This window comes from Kogia breviceps, chromosome 2 (genome assembly GCF_026419965.1).
Source record: "Kogia breviceps isolate mKogBre1 chromosome 2, mKogBre1 haplotype 1, whole genome shotgun sequence".
NCBI classification, from domain to species: Eukaryota; Metazoa; Chordata; class Mammalia; order Artiodactyla; family Physeteridae; genus Kogia; species Kogia breviceps.
Genome location: NC_081311.1, coordinates 129,729,391 through 129,752,976, shown reverse-complemented (window position 1 = coordinate 129,752,976; position 23,586 = coordinate 129,729,391). Strand labels below are relative to the sequence as shown.

Sequence of the window (23,586 nt, the reverse complement as noted above, 5' to 3'; positions counted from 1 at the left end):
TATCTGCAGTCATTAGCCAAAGATGGTACTCTCTCCAGCGATACAGCACACAGATGCACACTGTTAACTTCTGAGCTCCCAAAAAAGTGTGAATTATAAATCAGTCTACATCAGTAGAAGAAACTATTGCACGTGCCTTACTAAGTATGTCCATGTTAAAGGACTTTTGAGGTGTTTATTATGTTATCTGATTTTTGGTCCAGTTGTATAACCTGTGTTTTATCAATACCTAAGTTAAAATTAGTGTTCTCTTTTGCCGAGATCTAAGTTCATGTTGAGTTCAATCAAAATTTATTAGTGGTTACTTGTGTTCAGGATTCTATGCTTAGTACCATGGGGTTATAGAAATGCTCCCAGGGAATTTACAATCCAGAGGGAAAACCACTGGTATAATGCAAGAGAAAAATAGCAACTTACTTTACTTCAGGAGATATAAAATCATGGCTTTTTGAATTACTTCTTCTCTCTTTTCTTTTATTTTCAGCCTTTGCCAGAGTTGCCTCGTATTCCAGGACTCGTTCTCTCTGGAAGTACATTTTCAGACTGTCTCATGGTGGTGCAGTTCTTACAAAACTTTGGTAAAGTTTTGGGCTTCGATGTGAATATTGATGTTCCAAACCTGAGTGTTCTTCAAGAGGGATTGCTAAATATAGGGGACAGCATGGGTGAAGTACAAGACTTGCTTGTGAGGCTCCTCTCAGCTGCTGTATGTGATCCAGGTCTAATTACAGGATACAAGGTAAAAAAAACCAAAATATAATTTTTTAAATTTGTACTATCAGTGCATTGATAGCGGCCTTAGTGTATTAGCAGAAGATTGTATAGACAGATCCAGTTTTTTCTACATAACTTCTTACAAAGTTAAAGGTAGATTGTGCAAACTTAGAAAAACCTGGTTCATAAAGCCTAAGGAATGTAAATCATTACCAAATTACTTTTTTTCCCTCTAGCTTTTGGCAAAAGGCAATCTGATTTAAGGAAATACCTAAGTGATATTCAGCAAAACAGAGAATTCTTAATTCATAAAGCAATTAACTTATGTGTACCTTCTGAAATTATACTGTGTTCTCTCTGAAACACTATGAATAACCGAGGCTAATCAAGGCCCCTACAGACCAGCATGTTAAGATACTGTACTGCTAAGTGGATACTCAATAAGTCAAATTTATCTTAATTCCAATTAAGATACACATTTCAGTCAGCTTTGCTCTAGATAATGTAGAGAGAATCTTCCAGATGCACCTGTTACTTTTTTTTCCATCTCCCTATTCATTCAGCATACTAGGCAATAAAAATCCATGACACCATAGAGCAAGAAAACACATTGATAGTACTTTTCAACCTCTCCCCCACTACTGCTGGTAGAGCCTGGAAAAGCTTGGGATAGTGTCTGTAGTCAAAGAGGTATGGTGAGACCATTTTTAGCAACAAGTTTACATACTCTTCTCCCCACCGAACTTTTTAACCAAGGGTTTGAAGAAGGAATAGAAAAATTACAAGTACTTAAAAACTTGTCTATCATCTGTTGACTAAATGACGTTGAACGTCATGTTTTATCGCCACTTCATCAAAAATGTGAATAAAGCCCTTCCTTGTCAGTAATACCTAAATCATATAATACCAATATTTAAAAGTCTTATTGTTTATATCTTATGAGTCGTTGTGGTCAATACTGATAAAAATGCCAACCTTTTATAGGCCAAAACAGCTCTTGGAGAACATTTGCTGAATGTTGGTGTGAATCGAGACAATGTTTCCGAGATTTTGCAGATTTTTATGGAAGCACACTGTGGACAAACTGAGCTCACTGAAAGCCTGAAGACGAAAGCTTTTCAGGCTCACACTCCAGCACAGAAAGCCTCAGTTCTGGCTTTCCTGATCAATGAACTGGCCTGCAGCAAGAGTGTGGTGAGGTAAGCATATGCCCAGACATTTCTGGTGATTCTTTTCTGTTTTGAATTTGTCTGGTCACAAAGTAATACAAATTGCTTATAGAAAATTTTGAAGTTACAGACTACCACAAAGAAAAAGATTAAAATTACACTAATCTCACCATTCAGAGATGACTACTGCTAATAATGTTTCAATGTATTTCTTTGCAGTCTATTAGAAAAGAAATTTTGAATCATACTGTGTAGAGTCTTTGTAACTCGTTTTGTTTATTTGGTAATTTTGTTATTTATTTGTATACTGAAGTGTAAACAGTTTTTTCTTGCTATGGCTCCAGAATCCAACACTGTTGCAAAAACCTAGAATTTTTCTTTTATCTTTTGATGATAAATGACTACCTGATTTTCCTTAGTAGCTGCCATTTGTAGAATTATCTACCTACTTTTTATCATGTGCTGATACAATCTTAATATTATTTATTTATTGTGTATTAATTTGCACTTTTAAAAAAAAGTACTTAATCTCATTTCAGAGTCAAAGTTACGTCCTCCACTATAGTATTTGAAGATTTGGTGAACAAATTCCATGTTTATCTTGTTCTTACTATTCATTATTTTACAGATTCTAATTATGTTACTTTTATGCCTTTACCTTTCTAGGAAAATGATCAATCCAAACATTTCAGAGCCATGCATTTCTACCATTGCTGGGCATCTTTAAGTTTTCTATACATCTCTTAGCTATGTATTAATATAATTTTTCGTTTGTTTTTGCTATTCGTTGACAATCATCATTTGTACTTACCCCAAAACTGCATCATTTTGCTTACCAAATTAATGTATTGCATAATGGATTAATATATGTCTTCTAATAAACTTTTGCATTGGCAGTGAAATTGACAAGAACATTGATTACATGTCAAATTTGAGGAGAGATAAATGGGTGGTAGAAGGTAAACTCCGCAAGTAAGTCATGTTTTATTAAAACTAATATACTGTTTTCCTTTTTTGCAAGTTTCTGAGTAAAACATACAAATTGCAAGGGTAGAATTTAAACTTTGTTTTGTCTAAGAATTAGAAAAGGTAAAGCTTAATTAAGGTGAGATATGAAACTAATAAAACTCAGTGCCAGCATTTTCAGTAGACAAAAGATAATGAGATTCACTGAGCTCATATGCTTCAAACTTAGAAGAAAGTCAATTTATCTTTTTCTTTCAAAGAAGTCAAGCAATCGCATATTCTAAGATTGTTGTTGCTATCAGGTTATTTTTGTCATAAATAGAATCTGTTTGGAACTACTACTTTTTTCCTTAATTGCTTTCTAATTAAAATTTGCTTTTACAGAGAGCCTAACATATCCAAATGTATTCAGCATTGAAACTTAATTAGCTTCCTGCTAGGAAATATAATGCTGAAATTATTCAACTTCTGTGTTAAGAGGATAGTTTCTTTGCAGTAACTTGAATTGAAATTTATTCAGTCAGATAGTATAGGATCAGGTCTTATCACTTGGCCATTCCTGAGTTAATCTTCTCAGTTTTCTGGTTTTCTAAAAAATGTATTCTAATTCCAAAGAGATAGCCAGAATAATTCTTGAATGTTAATATATTTTGTAATTTCTGGGAACATATTTCTTAAGTTTCCTTCATGCTAATTTTTATTGTCATTCATTTATTGATTACTGTGAGAGAAATACCACAAGGTATTTTTGCTTACAACTCATAGTATGCTCTTCAAAAAGTATAAGAAGAAGGCTTTTCTTCCATATCATCATTTTTTCATACTTAAAGGCTCAGAATCATTCATGCTAAGAAAACAGGCAAAAGAGACACTTCAGGTTGCATTGATCTTGGAGAAGAACAGCATCCATTGGGCACACCCACTCCAGGACGCAAACGAAGAAGGAAGGGAGGAGATAGTGATTATGATGATGATGATGATGATGATAGTGATGACCAAGCTGATGAAGATGATGAGGATGAAGAAGATAAGGAAGACAAAAAAGGAAAGAAGACTGAGATCTGTGAAGATGAGGTAATCAAATTTAGATTGATTTTAAGACTTAACTAATATTACATAACATACTGAAAATAACACAGAATTTGAAGTCAAATAGATTTGGGTTTGAATTTCGTTGTGACACGTGACTCAGTTTTTTCATCTGAAACTGAATATTATAATAGTCACCTCAAAGTTTTTTGTGATGGTTAGGTAAATATTGAGTAGAATGCAATGCCTTCTATACATAGAGGGCATTTACATTGAATAAAAGAAGTTAAATTTTTCTGTTTATATAATGAGAGTTCTCCAGAGAACTATTCAGATTCTTAATTTTAGGTATCCTCTTTCATTCTATCCATTTAACATGCTATCTTACATTTATTTTGTACAATACTTCATGCCTTAAAAGTGTTGTCAGGTTTAATGATAATGATTTATTTCTCAAAGCCCAGTTTATTAAGTGCCTAGCTCTAGGCTTTTTTTTTCTTTTTTTTTTTTAGCTCTAGGCATTTTTGATCAAAGTCCCCTCTCAATTTACAGTCTCACTGAGGAAGATTTACAGTAAGCAAATGTAATGTGTTAAGTGTTAACTGCTTTGATAGCGGTATTTACAATGTACTAGGCAGGTACGAAAGAAGGACGTTGAACCTTTCTGAGGAATAAATTTTCACAAAGGCTTTCTGGACTCATTAGCTGAGGCTACAAGTTGGGCTAAATGTTAACCTAGAGAAGAATCCAGGAATTCACGGAAAAATCTTCCAAGTAGAGAATAGCATGAGCAAAGGCACAGAAGCCTTGAAACCACAGTGTGCTTTAAGGGACTTACAGGTGCTCTAGTGTTACTAGACAGCTTCATATGCCACAACTGTGAATGCAGATTTTATAGTTTTGTGGCAATAGGAAGCCACTGAAGGTTTATAAGTAAGGGAATGACATGGTCAGATTTGATTTTTTTCATTGGCTCACTATGGCAGCTCTGTGGAAGATAGAAATAGATTTGAATAGAGCAAGATCTATTAGAGGTAGGATAGAGGTAGGAAGATCAGTCAGGAGATATTGCAGTAGTTTAGGTGAATTGTGAGGGGTCTGAAACTGGACTAAAGGAAAGAAAGGATTCAATAAATATTTAGGAGGAAAAATGAGTAGTATTTGAAGATGGACTGTGTAGGTTGATGGAGGGAGAGGTAGGATTGATTCCAGCTGTCTGGCTTGGGGACTGCTTGCTCTGCTATTGTTGCCATTAACTGAGACAGAGAAATCAGAAGGAGCAGCGGAAACAGATGACAGGGGAGGAGGGGAATATGGAACAGATAACTGAAGACGGAAATGATGGTAGGTTTATCGTGGACATGTTGAGTTTGAGGTGCCTGTTCAGAAGCTCAGCAGTCGGCTGGATTTAAGAATCTAAAGTCTGGAGAAGAGTTCAGTCTTGAAAGTGTAGATCTGGAAGTTATTAGCACATAGACAATAGTTTAATGAGTTGGATAAGTTTGCACAGGGGGATTTGTTTATTAATTAGAGTGGTGGACTGAGGTTGGAACCCCAGGGAATGTCAATATTTAAGAAGAGCCCAGGGGCTTCCCTGGTGGTGCAGTGGTTGAGAGTCCACCTGCCGATGCAGGGGACACGGGTTCGTGCCCCAGTCCGGGAAGATCCCACGTGCCGCGGAGCGGCTGGGCCCGTGAGCCATGGCCGCTGAGCCTGCGCGTCCGGAGCCTGTGCTCCGCAACGGGAGAGGCCACAACAGTGAGAGGCCCGCGTACCGCAAAAAAAAAAAAAAAAAAAAAAAAAAAAAAAAAAAAAGAGCCCACAAGCCTTCCTGTCGAAGAAGGAACAAAGAGGTAGAAAATTTCTGTAGTGGGTCAGGGATTTCCAATACCAAGACCACCTCCAGAGTCAGAGTGATTCACTAGGATGACTCACAGAACTCAGCATCTAGTCACGCCATGACTGTGAGTTATTACAGCAAAAGGAGACAAAGCAAAACCAGCAAAGAGAAAAGGCATATGGGCCAAAATCCAGAGGAAACCAGGCCCCGCTTTCAAGAGTCTTTTCCCAGTGGAGTCACACAAGGATGGGCCTAATTCTCCCAGCAGTGAATTGCGACAATCTGTGAAATGCTGTGTTCTAAGGAAGCTCATTAGAAACGGTGTGCCCAGAGTGTTTTATTCAGGGCTGGCCACATAGGCACCCTCTGTATAGCATGTGCCAAAATTCCAGATTCCCAAAAGAAAAGTAGGTGTTCAGGATAAACCACATTGTTAGCACAGTTTAGGTCCAGTGAGCTATTTTTATCAGTTAGGGTGTGGGAACCCCCCCCAAAATTCAAGTTCCCAGACACTAGCCAAGGGCCAACTTTGTAAGCCGACCTTTCGAGGGCCTACAACGTTAACTCTCTTCTGCACATGTCATAATAATAAAAATCAAGAAACTTGAACATTTTAAAAAGGAGGGAGTGATAAACAATGTTAAGGGAGCAGGAGCCTAGTGTGATGAGGACTGAAAGTGTTCGTTGTTTTTGGCAACACAGAGGTCGTTGGTAACCAATGCCAGCACTGTTTCGTTGGAAGGGTGAGAGAACAAGCCAGGCTATGATTGATTGAAAACAATAGAAAGTGAGAAAGTAAACTTAACTGTTTCAAGCATTATGCCTCAAAAGAAAGGGTAGTTCCTAGAGGTGGACAAAGACCAAGGATTTTTCAGATGCAGAAGGTTTGAGATGATTTTTGGTTGAAGGGAAAGAGCCAGTTAAATAAGAGAGGGGGGCTTCCCTGGTGGCGCAGTGGTTGAGAATCCGCCTGCCGATGCAGGAGACACGGGTTCGTGCCCTGGTCCGGGAAGATCCCACATGCCGCGGAGCAACTAAGCCCGTGAGCCATGGCCGCTGAGCCTGTGCGTCCGGAGCCTGTGCTCCGCAACGGGAGAGGCCACAGCAGTGAGAGGCCCGCATACCGCAAAAAAAAAAAAAAAAAAAAAAAAAAAAAAAAAATAAGAGAGGGGCACTGAAGATTAAAGAGATGAAGAGAATAATTAATGGTATACGGTCCCTAAAAATATTGGAGGGGATTCAATTAAGGTAAAGAGAGGGGCTAGCTTTGAAGAGCAGGCTGAAGGGAAGAAGGCAAGGTCACAGAGGTGTGTGTGTGTGTGTGTGTGTGTGTGTGTGTAAGAGAAGCTACCATAAGCCATGGAAATGGACATATATAAAAGGGAGATAAAGATTGATGTTTACCTTTTACCAGAAAAGAATGCTAGAAATATTGATAGGGTTGCAGAATGGCATTCAAAAAACAATATACAGCCAACTAGTCCTTCTTCCCTTGATGCCAGGAGTATTTAGCCAAGGAAGTCTAGAAAGAACTCTTTTCCTTTCTTGTATCAACTCAGTACTGCTGGAGAAATAAAGAAAGAAGACTTAGAGAGATGAATTATTGATGGAAAGTGTGAAAATAATATCTAATCAAGACCAATGACAAATTACTGAATCAAATTTTTTACTAAATCTGGATAATAATATAATTTATAAGATCATGTGCTATACAATTTCTCATAAGTAAAAGTAGCATAAATACAAAATGTTTTCATAAATTCCAACCCCCATGTTATATTTTATTTTATTTTTTATTTTTTTGTGTGTGTGGTACGCGGGCCTCTCACTGTTGTGGCCTCTCCCATTGCAGAGCACAGGCTCTGGACGCACAGGCTCAGCAGCCATGGCTCACGGGCCCAGCCGCTCTGCGGCACGTGGGATCTTCCCGGACTGGGGCACGAACACGCGTCCCCGGCATCGGCAGGCGGATTCTCAACCACTGCGCCACCAGGGAAGCCCCCCATGTTACATTTTAAACCAGAATGATGAAAATCATTAGAGTGAGCTTTACTTCTTTTAAGAGTACCAGGCTGAAAAGGAGGCTACATTGAGATTACTTGCAGAAATTACTTCATAATGTTGTATTTCTGAAACCACTTGATCAAATACTTTCATGCTGTGACAAATAATGTGAAGGGTATATAATTTGGGTATCAGAATTGTAATTACCCAAAGATACTATTTATAACCAATCTGCTTCATTTGGCAAGTATAGCTGTTTCCATAGCAGGAATTAAACTTTTCTGACCAATACTAATCACCTTTTTATAGAATTAGCATCCCTTTTCAGCACTTAATATTGTAAATTGTTTTAAGGTGTTAACTCTCATAAATTTGACAGCCTTGTGTTGGGACTTAAGTATCTTCTACTGGGTGGTGGTCGTCCCACTAAATTGGAATTTATTTACAGAAATTATGTGTTTCACCTGGCCTTTTTCACATGGAGAATTAACAAACTGCATTTTTTTTTTCTTTAAGGGAGATAATGCCTATTAAAAATCAGTACTAGGGCTTCCCTGGTGGCGCAGTGGTTGAGAGTCCGCCTGCCGATGCAGGGGACGCGGGTTCGTGCCCCGGTCCGGGAAGATCCCACATGCCGCGGAGCGGCTGGGCCCGTGAGCCATGGCCGCTGAGCCTGAGCGTCCGGAGCCTGTGCTCCGCAACGGGAGAGGCCACAGCAGTGAGAGGCCCGCGTACTGAAAAAAAAAAAAAAAAAAAAAAAAAATCAGTACTAATGATTTAAACATCATTTTTAATATTTTAAGACTGGATGTGTCATTTAAAGTAGTCTTTTATTTTTTATGAATGTTGAATTACAGAGTTAATTAGAGTGATCAAAATCCTGGCAAATGTGTATCTTGTTATTAATGTGAGAAAACAGTTTAAAAACATTTGAAAATAATGAATATTTTAGGACCTAAGAAATAAAATAAAATAATGAATATTTTAGGACCTAAGAAACCAAATTAGCATTTCCTTTAAATTATTTGAGAGTTTTTCTTTATCATGAAGTGGTAACCACTTATCAATTTCCTAATAAAATTAAAGGTTAACTATTTAATTAACCTTATTGATAAGATTATCCTCTGAAGGGCTTCCCTGGTGGCGCAGTGGTTGAGAGTCTGCCTGCCGATGCAGGGGACGAGGGTTCGTGTCCCAGTCCAGGAAGATCCCACATGCCACAGAGCGGCTGGGCCCCCGTGAGCCATGGCCGCTGAGCCTGCGCGTCCGGAGCCTGTGCCCCGCAATGGGAGAGGCCACAACAGTGAGAGGCCTGCGTACCGCAAAAAAAAAAAAAAAAAAAAAAAAAGATTATCCTCTGAAAGTAGGTCTGCCCTCTTGACTAAAGTATAGGTGGAGTGTCAGTAGTTATACTCCTTAAAGGACTAATTGCAGGAGCCTTTCCATTGAGACTCGTGTGAACCCTTTCAATTAGAAGATACTGCCCTGAGACTAAGTCACAGCCCTCTGTCTCAGGGGTGATTCCCTCTTTTCTTCACTCTTAATTCCTTCAACACATGGACTCTTTCCCTAATACTTAGGTTTGGGTTGAAATCTATGTGAGGTTTAACCTCGCAAGTTGCTGTGGAGGAGGTTTATGTGGACAGTTAAACTTTTATATGTAGTGACACATACAACAGCCTTCTCTTCTGATTGGGAAACCATGGGGAACCATGGCAGGGATAGATTCTGCATTCTTAGCTTTGTAGTTATTGCCTTTCTCTCTGGCCTTTCAAATTCCTTCATCTCTCTTAAATTATAAGGACTATTAGCCAAAGCTCCTTTAAATAAAACTTTAGTAGATATTTTACTTCTTTTTCATCATAAGAAAATCTTAGAACTGGTAGTTAGCTAATTTGGCTGATACATAGCTACTTTGATGTCTTATTTCAAATATTTGTTGATTGAGTTGATTTTTATGTAAGCAAGTCATCAAACATCCTGCTGGTCAGACGATCACTATACAATCATATAGCTATTAAATATCTATTTAATTGAAGAGTCAAGGTTTAAGGGTCATTGAGCCTGTTCTCTTTTAAATAAAAATGATATATATATGGAATCTTAAAAAAAAAAAAGGTCAGGAAGAACCTAGGGATAAGACAGGAATAAAGACACAGACCTACTAGAGCATGGACTTGAGGATATGGGGAGGGGGAAGGGTAAGCTGTGACGAAGTGAGAGAGTGGCATGGACATATATACACTACAAAATGTAAAACAGATAGCTAGTGGGAAGCAGTCGCATAGCACAGGGAGATCAGCTAGGTACTTTGTGACCACCTAGAGGGGTGGGATAGGGAGGGTGGGAGGGAGGGAGACGCAAGAGGGAGGAGATATGGGGATATATGTATAAGTACTGCTGATTCACTTTGTTATAAAGCAGAAACTAACACACCATTGTAAAGCAATTATACCCCAATAAAGATGTTTAAATAAATAAATAGAAATGATGTTATTATTACCACAAATAATATGCCTAAATGCCTTTGTAAATTGGTCCCCTAAATTTGGGTAAAGAGTAGATAGAGAATGGTAAGACTATTGAAGTTTTCCTTTCACTTCCTTCTGTTGGCGAGATAACTATTATACTGGTTTAGAAATATCTGTTCATGAGAGTGGTTGGTGGCGGTGTGGCTTTTTAAAAAAGCTTATAGAAAGTGAACATCAAAAACAATTGCTTATGTTTTTTTAAACCTGAGATGTACCTACATTTTCTAATTAAAGGACAACTTTCAGAAAGAAGGAAAGTAACCTTATTTATATATTATGTACCAGGAACTCTGCTAGTTGCTTTCAGATCTGTTCTTATTTAGTCCTCACAAAAATCCCATGTCAGATAATGTTACCACAAGATAATGTTATCACCAATTTACAGATTAGGAAACAGTTTTAGAGGAGTTAAATAATTTGCCTATATGAAATCGTGTAACTGAGGTCCAAAGAAGCACATATACTTTTATGTCATGCTTTCACTCTAAAACATATACTTTGGGTGTAGCTTTCCTATATTCATTTTGTAGAATGAAAAATTTTATATAATCACAAGATTTCTATTTATGAAATCAGTACTCTATATAGTAGGGATTATTTTTCTTCTAAAAGCTCAATGTGTTCAAAATATAACTTACCCTTTTTTGCTCTAAAATGACTCTTTCAGTTAATGATACCAATATTTTTGCAGTCTCCCAGATTTAAACCCTTAATATCATAATTTACTCTTTCCTTCATCTCCCTCACCCATTTCTGCCTCGTATCCTGAGCTTCCAGGACTTAACTTATCTCTTATATCCATTTCCTTTTCTCCTTTTCTATTTCTTTTATCCTAGTACAACCCACATCCTCTTTTCCTCTTGAATCATTGCAACAATTGGCTAACTAGATTTGCCAACTGTAGTCCTTTCCCTGCTCCAGGCCATCTTACAACTATTACCATACTAATCTTTGTAAAGCATAGTTCTGATATTTGATCTCCCTCAAAGGATCATATTATTGTCCATTGCCAAGCACTGACAGCTCTAGGTAATTTAGCCCTAAACTCATCTGTGCCTCATCTCCACCCCTTACCTCTTCAGGTCAAACTCTTTCTGAAATGCCCTTTCCTCTTTTCTCTGATCAATCAAATTCTAACAATTCTTCAGTAGCTAATTAAAACATAACTCCTTCCATATAGCCTCTCTTGGTATAGGTTCCCACTAGAAGTAACCTCACCCTTCCCTGAGCTCCATGACTCTTAATCTCTACCTCTCTTGAGGTCCTTATAGCTTTCTGCTGTTTGGCAGTTTTTATTTATTAGTGTAATGTTTTATGTGTCTCCCTACCAGATTAACACTTTATCGAGAGCAAGAACTGATATTGATATTTTCATTTCCATGGTGCCTATCCTAGTACTTTGTATATAGGAGGCTTTCCTTAAATATTTGCTGATAGACTGAATAAATAAATCTTAAAAACAGGTAAATGATACTGTATTTTGTTATGTATAGGATGAAGGTGACCAAGCAGCAAGTGTTGAAGAGCTAGAAAAACAGATTGAAAAACTGAGTAAAGTAAGCATTTTTCAGATTACAGTTTATATCTTTTTTTTTTTTTTTTTTGCAGCATTTCAAAAATCCACCTTGTATGGGATTAGTTTTTCTGGTTGCTAAATAAAAACAAGCTTGTTGTAACTAATTAAAATGAGGAGCTTTAGAAACATTCTCACAATTAAACCTTAAAAGTTTAATGCCAAGGTTAAAAACCTGCCTTTTAAAACATGGTACTAAGTTTCACCAGGGCCTCTATTCTTCAGCTCTTCTTTTAAGTATAAAATACCAATAAATGCATGGTTTTATTTCTTGGAATTAATTACTGTAAAAATTCAGTCGAATTTTATGATAATAGTGTCGGCAGCTCATGTTTTATTTTATATTAGTATAATTATGGATTTTATTTGCACTGGATTTGTAAACTATAAATGTTTATGAACGTCTCATTAAAAATTGAATTTCAGTAGGATTAGTGAAGTTTTGGATGAATTTTTTGTTTTAAAAAAATGAGTTTTTAAAAGTATTATGAAATTGATATTATGAGATACCTGTATAAACATGAGTATAAAAATAGGCAAATAGAGGTCTGATCAATTACATATATGAGTATTATTTGTTACATATTGTAATCAATAGAATTAAGCCAATTTGCTTTGGCTTAATGAAATACCTGGTCACACTGTTTATTATTAAGTATAAGACATGCTTTACTATACTATACTTGATAAAATAAACTTATCTCTTTAATCCATGGCAGCAAAAATATTCCATTTACCCTCAAAGTAATTTCTATATTTATAAGTGTAACTAAAATTGAAGTCAGGCTTGTAATATTTAACTCTTTTGCTATCTTTTCCCAGTAGTGAAATTTATCTGCTCTAAAGGCATAATAAGTGTAAAGTCACTTATGTATTAATTTTTAAAGCACTTAACATCCATAGCTTAATTGTATGCATCATTTTTTAACAGCAACAGAGTCAGTACAGAAGGAAGCTCTTTGACGCTTCTCACTCTTTACGTTCGATGATGTTTGGCCAGGATCGTTACAGACGCCGGTACTGGATTCTTCCCCAATGTGGGGGGATTTTTGTAGAAGGCATGGAGAGTGGTGAAGGTAGGAACTATTAATCTGTTACAAAGTAATATAAGGAACCATATTTTTAAAAATCCTGTTACTCCTTCAACATATTTTGTGCTTCCAGTATCAATTCTGCTTTATGGATAAACATCGTAAAACATTGATTCCCATTCCTTTTGAACTCATAATGCCCTTTGCTCTGATAAATATTCCTTCTCTCTCCATGATTTTTCTTCTGCCACTCTTTCTGACATCAAACATGAACTATTCTTTTTCTTTAGCAGACAAAGGTCTTCACCTGTATTATCCTTTATAACTACTCCTCCATTTCTCTTCCTTCCCATTTTCAAGTTTTCCAACATGTGGTTTTATTCTTTAACCTTCCCAACAAGCATCCATCCCAACAGTATCCCTGCAGGTAACTTGCTTCAATCTAAGACCCTTATTATAATCCTCATTTATCTGGAAATCTTGTTCATGTTTGAAATTTGTGATCACCTCCTCCTCCATTAAACTTTTTCCTTTCTTCAGTTCTGTATTACCACACAATTCTGCAGTCTACCTTTGGACTATTTTTTCACTGGCTCCATTCCTGTTACATTAACTAGCATGTAACATTATGCATATACATGCTCAATAAACCATCTGAATTGAACTTTTTAGAACTCTGTACCTGGACATTTCCAAATGTTTAAATCGATGGGGCCAAAAGGGTTATGTCAGTGCTTACAGGTTTCAGGGTATAGCTATTTCCCCATGGTGGTACATGGAGGCAAAAACTTCTTGCAAAACATTTTTTTTTGCAATACCCACTATATGCCAGGCATTTCTAGGTACTGCAGGAAGCTGAAAGATATAAAAAACATAGTCCATGCCATGTAGAAATTTAACAGTCTATTGGAGAGAGGGGATTGATTAATCACATAGACATCTAGAACAGAAATCATATAAAGTAGTTGTTTTTAAATTGATGTAGATGTTGATTTAATAGGATAGTGTGATGTGTTCTTTTTTTAACTGTTTGCTTAAAATATTTAAAAATAAAAGTATGGGCTTCCCTGGTGGCGCAGTGGTTGAGAGTCCGCCTGCCGACGTGGGGACACGGGTTCGTGCCCCGGTCTGGGAAGATCCCACATGCCGTGAAGCGGCTGGGCCCATGAGCCAAGACCACTGAGCCCGCGCGTCCGGAGGCTGTGCTCCGCAAAGGGAGAGGCCACAACAATGAGAGGCCCGTGTACCGAAAAAAAAAAAAAGTATTTTTAAGCATAGAAAATATATTAAAATTAATTAAAATAATAAATTAAAAATAAATAAATGGGACTAATCATATTAAAAAGCTTCTATACAGCAAAGGAAACCTTCAACAAAATGAAAAGACAACCTATTGAATGGGGACAAATATTTGCAAATTATATATCTGATAAGGGACTAATATCCAAAATATATAAAGAACTTATACAACTCAATAGCAAAAAAAAAAAAAATCTGATTTAAAAATGGACAAAAGATCTGAAAAGACATTTTCCCAAAGAAGATACACAGAAGGTACATGAAAAGATACTCAGCATCATTAATCATTAGGGAAATGCAAATCAAAATCACAGTGAGATATCACCTCTCACATGTCAGAATGGCTGTTATCAAAAAGATGAGAAATAACAAGTGCTGGTGAGGGAGGATGTAGAGAAAAGGTAACCCCTGTGCACTGTTGGTGGGAATATAAATTGGTGCAGCCACAATGGAAAATAATATGGAGGTTCCTCAAAAAATTAAAACTAGAACTACCATATGATCCCTAGAAATCTAATTTAAAATGACAAAGCTGTGAGTCACTTGAGGGTGCATAGCCTTGGTAAAGCTAAAGAGCAAGTAAAGAAATGTCCCGGTGAGTGGCTTTGCCTTAGCTGTATTAAGAACCACCTGAGAAGCTTAAAAAAAAAAAAAGTGAGCCCTACCCCAGAACAATTAAATATCCTTCAATTTGATTAAGGGTCACGTCATTCTTAGTCACCTGGGCATGTAAACTTGAAGTTATCTAGGACATGAACTTTTCCTTCAAAATATCTGAAGTCAGTCTCTTTGCAACACTAGTGAAATCAGGTCTTTTTCAATATATATCTGAATTATTACTGCTGTCCTCAACTTCTCTCTGTGCAATCCCCTCCTTCCATTGCATTCTGGCATTGTATCATGTCTCTACTCCAAAACCTCAAATGACTCCCTATTGCCTATAAGATGCTGAAATAAATCTGTATGTAAGCTGGCATTCAAGACCCTCTATAAATCTGACCTCAAAAAATCTTTACATGGTTCTCCAGTATGAATGTACATAGACCAGTCTATTTACTGTTGCTCAACATATGTGTATTCCTCCCCCTGTAACTTCACTGTGCTTTGCCAAATTCTGTTCAATGTAATGCTAATTTGTCTTTTCTTCAGACATCTAAATTTTGCCGGTCTTTCTTGATCCAGCTCAAATCCTAGCCCTTTTGAAACTCTTCTCTAGCTTATTTAAGTGGAACCGATTTTTACTATCTGTGAGTTCCTAGAAAACCAAGTAATTATACCATTATCTTGGCACATTGATACACATACTATTTATTTATTTTACTTAAATTTTATAATCCTTGTATGTACAACTTTTTATTTTCCATAGTGTTAAGCATAGTACCTTATATACCTAGGCACACTAAAAATGCTTTAATTAAGAAAGTAAGTAAATAATTAATTAAACATCTATAAGGTTTATAAGAATAGCTTATAGGAGACTTTCTCTTTTTAAAAGTTAGGCCTCTCCAGTTAGATACCATTAATTGAATTTGTAGTTGTTAGAACTCAGTTTCCATTCAGGGCCTACCACTTAACCTCTCTAGACTCTGATTTTCCTCTCTACAATAGAATTTTAATAGGCTCTGTATAAATTCTTTGGTTGTTATAAGGATCATGTCACATAATGAATCTAAAAGAGCTACAAGATGATATTTAACTATTAATTGTACCTTATACTATTATTTGGGTTCATTGCACAGTACACAGGAAAGGTAGGAATAATTTTTTACTTAAAGATTATTTTCTCATAAAATTTTTATTAATTCGGTGATTTGCATCTGCTGTATTATTCTAAGTGCTATGGAAGTCATCAAATAAATAACAGATGTAGATTCCTTTTCTTTAATCGTGTTTACTATGCACCTATACTGTGCCTTGTACTGAGTACTGTGGAAATACAAAAGAATCAATTAACCTATCTCTATCCACAAAAAGCTCACAGTCTAATTGGAAAGATATAGCATATATGAAGACAAAGAACAAAAGCATGTAAATATGTAATATTATAGGCAAGTACTATCATCTGAGAGGCAAGGCTGATAAGGATGAATAAGTACCAGCTGTTAGAAACTACCATGAAATAAGTGGGTAATGAAAGTTAATACAGTGTTACCAATATGCTTTTTTTTTTTTTGTCTGTGGTGGGTCCTCGTTGCTGCTCATGGGCTTTCTCTAGTTGCAGCGAGCAGAGGGCTAGTCTTCGTTGTGATGCGCGCGCTTCTCATTGGGTGCCTTCTCTTGTTGTGGAGCACGGGCTCTTGGCACATGGGTTTCAGTAGTTGCAGCACGCCGGCTTAGTAGTTGTGGCACATGGGCTCTAGAGCTCAGGCTCAGTAATTGTGACGCACAGGCTTAGTTGCTCTGCAGCATGTGGGATCTTCCCGGGCCAGGGCTCAAACCTGTGTCCCCTGCATCGGCAGGCAGATTCTTAACCACTGCCCCACCAGGGAACCCAACAATATGCATTTTTATATTCTGCTCATTTATCACTTTTTAAAAGTTCTATAAAAGCACAGTCTTTACTTAATAAAGTTAGATTTAATACTCATCTATTTAAAAGTTTAAATACACAAATTTTTTTTAAATCCCTATAATATCATTATGATCGATAATGTTACATAGAGATGATAATCAGATCTTGGATTACCTATATGAGTATAAGGCCTGTGGAAAAATCTCCCACTTCTAGAGTGAGTGTATAACAAATTTTAGGACTGTTTGGAGTGAAGAGAGAATCAAAATTGACCCTCCTGTGGGTATAGCTAGTGAGTATCATCAGGAAAGCAGGAGAGTATCTACATTTGTATCCATCCATTCATCCGTAATATGAACAGCAGGAACCTCCCAACCACCTACTGAAGTCATGACAGGTACCAAAAAAGGAGAGGAGTATTGAGGTATAAAAACTCAGAATCCTGGCATACCAAATAGAGTCTTCATTTCTGCTCTTCAACTCCAGGAACTTCACGGAAGTAGGAGGACCTTTATGAGATATAAGCAGTATTCAAAGTAAAAACAGTCCAAGGCAGCCAGACCAGACAAGTCTTACAGAGGCCATTGTTGAAGGGGTTGGTGCAGCTATCTTTTATTTTTTTTTTATTTTTTTAAAATACAACATGATTATATTTTAATACACAACCAAAATACAAAATACTATAGTAAATTGATGGCAATAAAATATAATATTGATATTTCATTTGCATTGCATGACAGATGGTTAACATCCTTAGTCATAAATGAGTTCTTAGAAACCAGTAACAAAGACATTAATAAACCAAGGGAAATTAAAACAAAAACAAACAGGAAGAAAATGAAATAACACAAGTGACTACTAAGGATTAAGCATATATGAAGATGACTGAGCTGAACAATAACAGAAGAAAAGCAATTTCTTTGAAATATCATATTACCAAAGATTAAAAATTTAACATTTGTACAGTTTTAGGAAACATACCCACATAAACACTGGGGGACAAGATTGATGAGATCCCATCTATATAGTAGGGGAAAATCTAGTTTGGACTCAAAACTATAAAATTTTGGATATCCTTTGTTCTAGCAGTTCCAATACATTGGAATTATTTCAACAAATTAGTTGGATAAATTTACAATTTATATATAAACGATGTTTACTGCATAGAAAATGTGTAGCTAGTATATAGACCCCCCAAAAATGACTTGCATATTAATTTATCAGTACACCCAAAAGAATGTGTACAAAATTTCATCAATAGTAGATAACATAGCCAGAGGTGGCAGAATTAGAGGAGGAAAAAAGGCATTTAAGAAGTAAAATATTGGGCTTCACTGGTGGCACAGTGGTTGAGAATCCACCTGCCAATGCAGGGGACACGGGTTCCAGCCCAGGTCCAGGAAGATCCCACATGCCGTGGAGCAACTAAGCCCGTGTGTTGCAACTACTGAGCCTGTGCTCTAGAGCCCGTGAGCCACAACTACTGAGCCCGCGTGCCACAACTACTGAAGCCCACGCTCCTAGAGCCTGTGCTCTGCAACAAGGGAAGCTACCACAGTGAGAAGCCTGCGCACCAAAACAAAGTAGGCCCTGCTCGCCGCAGCTAGAGAAAGCCCACGCACAGCAACAAAGACCCGATGCGGCCAAAAATAAATAAATAAAATTTAAGAAAGAAAAAGAGGTAAAATATTACACTTAACAAATTTCCACATCCTTTGAAATTTTGAAAAAGATGATTTTTTGTTAATCAATTTTAAATTTCCCTGTGATAAGTGAAAAATTTAAATATATGCACTTAATACTTACGGGACCACTGAAATGAAGCCTCAAAATCACACCATTCTGAGCTTCTCCATGCCGCTATCATTCAAGCTTCTGAGATTTAGTCCAATGGCAACAATGAAAACAGTCACCATGCCTGGTTACAATTGGAGCTATCTTTTAGAATGCTATTTCTGCATTCTCTACTGCCTGTGGGTAAGGAGGAGCATGAATCAGCCACCCAATACCATATTAGTAAGCCCATTGTTAAATGGCAGCAGCTGTGAAAAAAATCCCAATTGTTTGATTGTATTATTTTTGGAAACTCCAATATATAACAAATACGTTTCAGTCTCAATAGTATGTATATTGTCTGCACACACAAGGGACACAGTAACTCCATATCCAGAAAAGGTGTATATTATTCAGTGGCTAGAGGAAATCAGATATCCAAAAGCTAACAAATGTCATCAGTCTCTTTGTCAGAGACTTTAGTCACAGATACTTGTAGTGCTACTGTCAAATAGAGTTGACTAAACAGGGTTGTTAAATTGTGAAATGAGGTTGCTCAGTACCCCTACCTGAATCTCTGCTTGTTTAAGAAATGCAATCTCGGGCTTCCCTGGTAGTGCAGTGGTTAAGAATCTGCCTACCAATGCAGGAGACACGGGTCCGAGCCCTGGTCTGGGAGGATCCCACGTGCTGTGGTGCAACTAAGTCCGTGCGCCACAGCTACTGAGCCTGCACTCTAGAGCCCGCGTGCCACAACTACCGAAGCCCGCGTGCCTAGAGCCCACGCTCCGCAAAAAGGGAAGCCACTGCAATGAGAAGCCCGCTTACCACAGCGAAGAGTAGCCCCCGCTCACCACAACTACACGAAGCCCATGCGCAGTAACGAAGACCCAACACAGCCAAAGATAAATAAATAAATTTATTTTTTTAAAAAGAATAAATGCAGCCTTTCTCCTTCAGGTATGCAACACTGTTGCACAACCTGGCCTTGTAAGTATATCTGGGTTTTGGCAACATACCTGACCAACAGGTATAGAAGCTACCAGTAGAGGTCACAAAAAATAAGTCCAACTGATATGTGGGCATACTTGTGTAGGACTTGAATACCCCAGTCTGTCCATGCCAGGTATACAACCTGAGGAAGGAATGAGTTCGTGCAAAAGCTTTTGCAGTAATTGTGATTCTGGTCTTCCAGCCATAGTGAACACAGAATCCCAGCCCCAGTAGGGAAACGTGTTTGCCATGGCTCTGTTGCATTCTGGAACAATAGATACTTGGTTCCTCATGTCTAGCAAGCCCATAAACGTTTGAGGCCGTTCTCCTTTCCAGCATAATGAACTGAGGAGTATGGTTAGTGATCCCTTGAAGGAGACCCTGGGGACTGAGCCCAGCCCTGGTCCTTCTTAAGTTTGAAAGAGCTTAGGTCAGGGAACAAAGAAGCCTGGCTTCAGGAGTTGAGTCAAACTCATAAGGTGGAGCTGATGTAATCCCATTTTAAGAGAGTCAAGATAATGTAGGGTATTTCCCTCAGTTCTATTCTCTGAGTCCTTTTCTGAGGAGTGTAGAGGCCATGAGATCTTACCAGATGGTTTGTGGGAGTGAGGCTTAATAGCTCTAATCCCTGAAGGAGATTCCTCACTAGCGACCTTCTCCACCTAATCTTCTGGTGTCTCCCACTCTTCTAACAACTCTTCAGTATAGCATGTGAACCATTCAATATTGTATCTTACCTCACAGGAATCTTTTTCACGGTCTCAGTAGGTCTTTCAAGTTTCTGAATAGGACCACATTCCCACACTCCAGGATTACACAACCATCAACTTCTATCTTATTAATCTTTCTGTTTATGAGCAATACCACACTTAGTAGTATGCGGGAGCCTCTGCCAGAAGTCTAGCCTGTCTTTGATTCTTTTTTTCTTTTTATCTTCTCCTTCCTTTGTTCCTTTTTTCTTTTTATTTTGTACGGAAACCTGTACCACTTACTAAGCTCCCTCTTTCCATTTCCCTGCCTGAGATGGGGCATGTGTGACCTAAAAGAACTATTTCATTTCCATCAGTGCTTCACACATGATGGAGTAAAGTCAAAGCAGTCGTCCACTCAGGTGGACCTGTTCTCATTTAATCATTCAACATTCTTTGCACCAAGAACATGTTGTCAGGCCTTCCCCTCTCAAGCCCTGGGTTTGCTTATAATCATGCTAACACAGCCAGGGTCTCAGAACAGCTACATCCTCTGCAGATCTAGTCCCACTCACATTCAAGGGTCAGGAAAATCACGGGGCTATATTTTACCAACAATACAAAGCATTCAGTTTGGAAACAGGGTGGCAACGCCTATCTCAGCATTATTAGTCAACCCAGACTGCTCATTCTGTAACAGGGGCATGTGTTCCCCCTTCTCAGCTTCATTTAATATCACTGCTGTCCCTCCATCATGCAAACAAACAAGCCAAACCTCTAAGGATCCTTCCAAGTGCGTATGGTCGTAGACCTGTTGAAAAACTAGTTCTTACTCTGTACACTGCTGGATTTCCTTCCGCTGTTGTGTCCACTCAGATTCCTTTAGAGCATGCCTCACAATAACTGGCTTTTCACATACACAGGGGCCAGTTGCCTCATGTATTAGTGGGAGATTGCCCCACTTACCCTTCTAAAGGGGCTGCCGTCACCCTTTTTACTTTATCATCCCCCCCTTAAGGCTCATGAAAATCTCTAAGCTGGTAAGGAAGAGAGACAGAACTGAATTTCAAGTCAGCTTATCACCACTAGTCATCCTCTTTAGTATACCACTTTTATGGCTTATGCCATCTTCAGGCATTGCTACTAAGACCATTCTAACTCTACCAAGTGAATTACCACTGACCCCAAGAAGGAATTCTTCCACCCCTGGGTGCACCCCTTCCAGAAATCTATGACATCAGGATTTTGTTGGTCACCAATTGTTGTACAAGATGCATGGTCACAAAAATCACTAATGACATACATAGTGCTAATAACAGCATAATTTATTAGTGAAGGCAACTGATAAGCAGAGAAGTTACGGTACGTAGGATAGGATCTCCCAGCTCCCATAATGGTTCCATAGGACTTGGATGTGTGACAAGAACACTCCAAGAGACAAAATACTATATCCCATACCTTGCTCTCTATTTATGAGTTAATGTAAGAAAGGGTAAGAAGCACTGAGTTTCTCTAAGTAACAGTAAACATATCAAGGGACCTTTGGGTCTAGGAACAGTGCTTGCGGGTATGCATACCAAGAATCAAAGTCTACACACCAAGGATCCTGAGAACAGTGTTGACATTAGCTGACTAAAGGCCCTGCTGTCCTTCTGCTGTACCCCAGGAAAGTGGGAAGGAAGAAAGCCCCATGGCCACTCAGCCAAAACCAAGGATTTGTTGCCCTTCAATTCACTGTTCTGTTTGGGGTATATTGGATTGTGGATAATTCCTTCAATATTGGAAGGAAAATGAAACAAGTTTTTTGTACTGTGATGTGAATGTTACTCTTCCATTTTGTATTAGGATATGTTTACAGCATTAGGTCCATAAGTTTAGAAACTAATTCCTGTTAGGATGTGTGGAGGAATCTTACCTGAAGGATGAAGGTATTATGGTAAAAGGCATCTTTTTAAAAAAATTCCTGGATCAGACTGGGGAGGAAAAATCCTAGATAGACAGCAGTAAGAACCTGCTTCCTTGAGTCTTCTCCACAGTAATAGCAGGATGTCTCCTAGGAGCTGAGTTGTGGTAGTACTGACAACATGAAGTCAGTTAAGGAGCTGTGAAAGTACTCCTGAGGGAAGTTAGGCTATACTGAATGGGTGAGAGCCTTTGAACCCTGGGAGGAAGCCACTGAACAGAGACCTGTATTCTAAATGCCATTGTTTTTACATTTCTTGTGTTCTTTGTCTGTGTTTCACTTAGATTTTAGTAAAAATCTATTTGAAAGTTTTAGCCTGCTTCAGCCCAACTAACGAGAGCCAAAGGAAAAAATTTCATTCGAACTGAGAATCATGGACCCCTAGGGTCCAGTGACAACTATTAGGTAAACTAAAGGGTCTCCAAGTGATTCTGATAAAACTCAAGAAGACATAGTCTCTTTTCCAATAGCAAACTTGCTCTTATTAGGATTGGTTTCAATTGGTTTAATTGGGAAATGGTATTTTCTTTGTCATTATATACTTGAAGTTACTACCAAGGAAATTAATCAAGTGAATGGCACTCCCTGTTTCATCTCTTACTTATTTTCCTCTTCTTTAGTCTGTTTTGGAGACTTCTTTTTTTAACATCTTTACTGGGGTATAATTGCTTTACAATGGTGTGTTAGTTTCTGCTTTATAACAAAGTGAATCAGTTATATATATACATATGGTCCCATATCTCTTCCCTCTTGAGTCTCCCTCCCTCCCACCCTCCCTATCCCACCCCTCTAGGTGGTCACAAAGCACCGAGCTGATCTCCCTGTGCTATGCGGCTGCTTCCCACTAGCTATCTGTTTTACCTTTGGTCGTGTATATATGTCCATGCCACTCTCTCACTTCGTCCCAGCTTACCCTTCCCGCTCCCCATGTCCACAAGTCCCTTGTCTACGTCTGCGTTGAAGACTTTTTTTTAATATTCATTGATACATGCAGAGAAGTAAGGGCTGGAAAGAATAGATGACTGTGTGAAATAGGAGATAGACAACTATTTTAAAAATCTTTTTACTAAATATCCTGTATATTTTTCAAATTTTTAAAAATAATTTTACACTTCTATTAGAGGTTTAGTTGTTTATAATTAAGCAGTTTGAATATAAAAGTTAAAGGCAACCATGAATAGGCTGTTGAAATGTATCATCAGCTCACTTTCCTAGGTGCAAATGGGAAGTCATCAACTAGTCTCAAACCAGTAAAAAACTTGTCTGTTGGTTGGTTGGTCTGTTTGTTTGGGATATATGACAGTGGTTTTTGAGATACTAGTTCTCAGAATAAATCAAGCACAAATATTAATATTTCCTTACTAGCCAATAATTTGTGTAAAGTTAAGGAAATTTGTGAGCATGGGTATTTGAAGAGAATATTTGTGACTCTTTTCATGTGTGCCTAATTGGAGGTGATGAAGTAGGGTGGTCTTCTAAGGGCAAATGTGCAGAAGTGCA

The 23,586-nt window shown here is 37.9% G+C and overlaps 1 protein-coding gene across 44 annotated transcripts in view; it reads left to right on the top strand.

Annotated features, from left to right (window-relative positions):
• Nucleotides 1-23,586, top strand: part of BAZ2B (bromodomain adjacent to zinc finger domain 2B) — a 390,894-nt gene that overhangs the window by 339,307 nt on the left and 28,001 nt on the right. For all 44 annotated transcript variants that reach the window (XR_010839121.1, XR_010839120.1, XM_067026151.1 and 41 more), the window contains 6 exons: nt 485-739; nt 1,699-1,913; nt 2,781-2,855; nt 3,680-3,923; nt 11,747-11,809; nt 12,758-12,902. Coding sequence is in view for 42 of the 44 variants with exons in the window: in XM_067026151.1 (XP_066882252.1) it covers nt 485-739; nt 1,699-1,913; nt 2,781-2,855; nt 3,680-3,923; nt 11,747-11,809; nt 12,758-12,902 (997 nt within the window). In the remaining 2 variants the exon portion in view is untranslated. The remainder of the gene's footprint in view (nt 1-484; nt 740-1,698; nt 1,914-2,780; nt 2,856-3,679; nt 3,924-11,746; nt 11,810-12,757; nt 12,903-23,586) is intronic.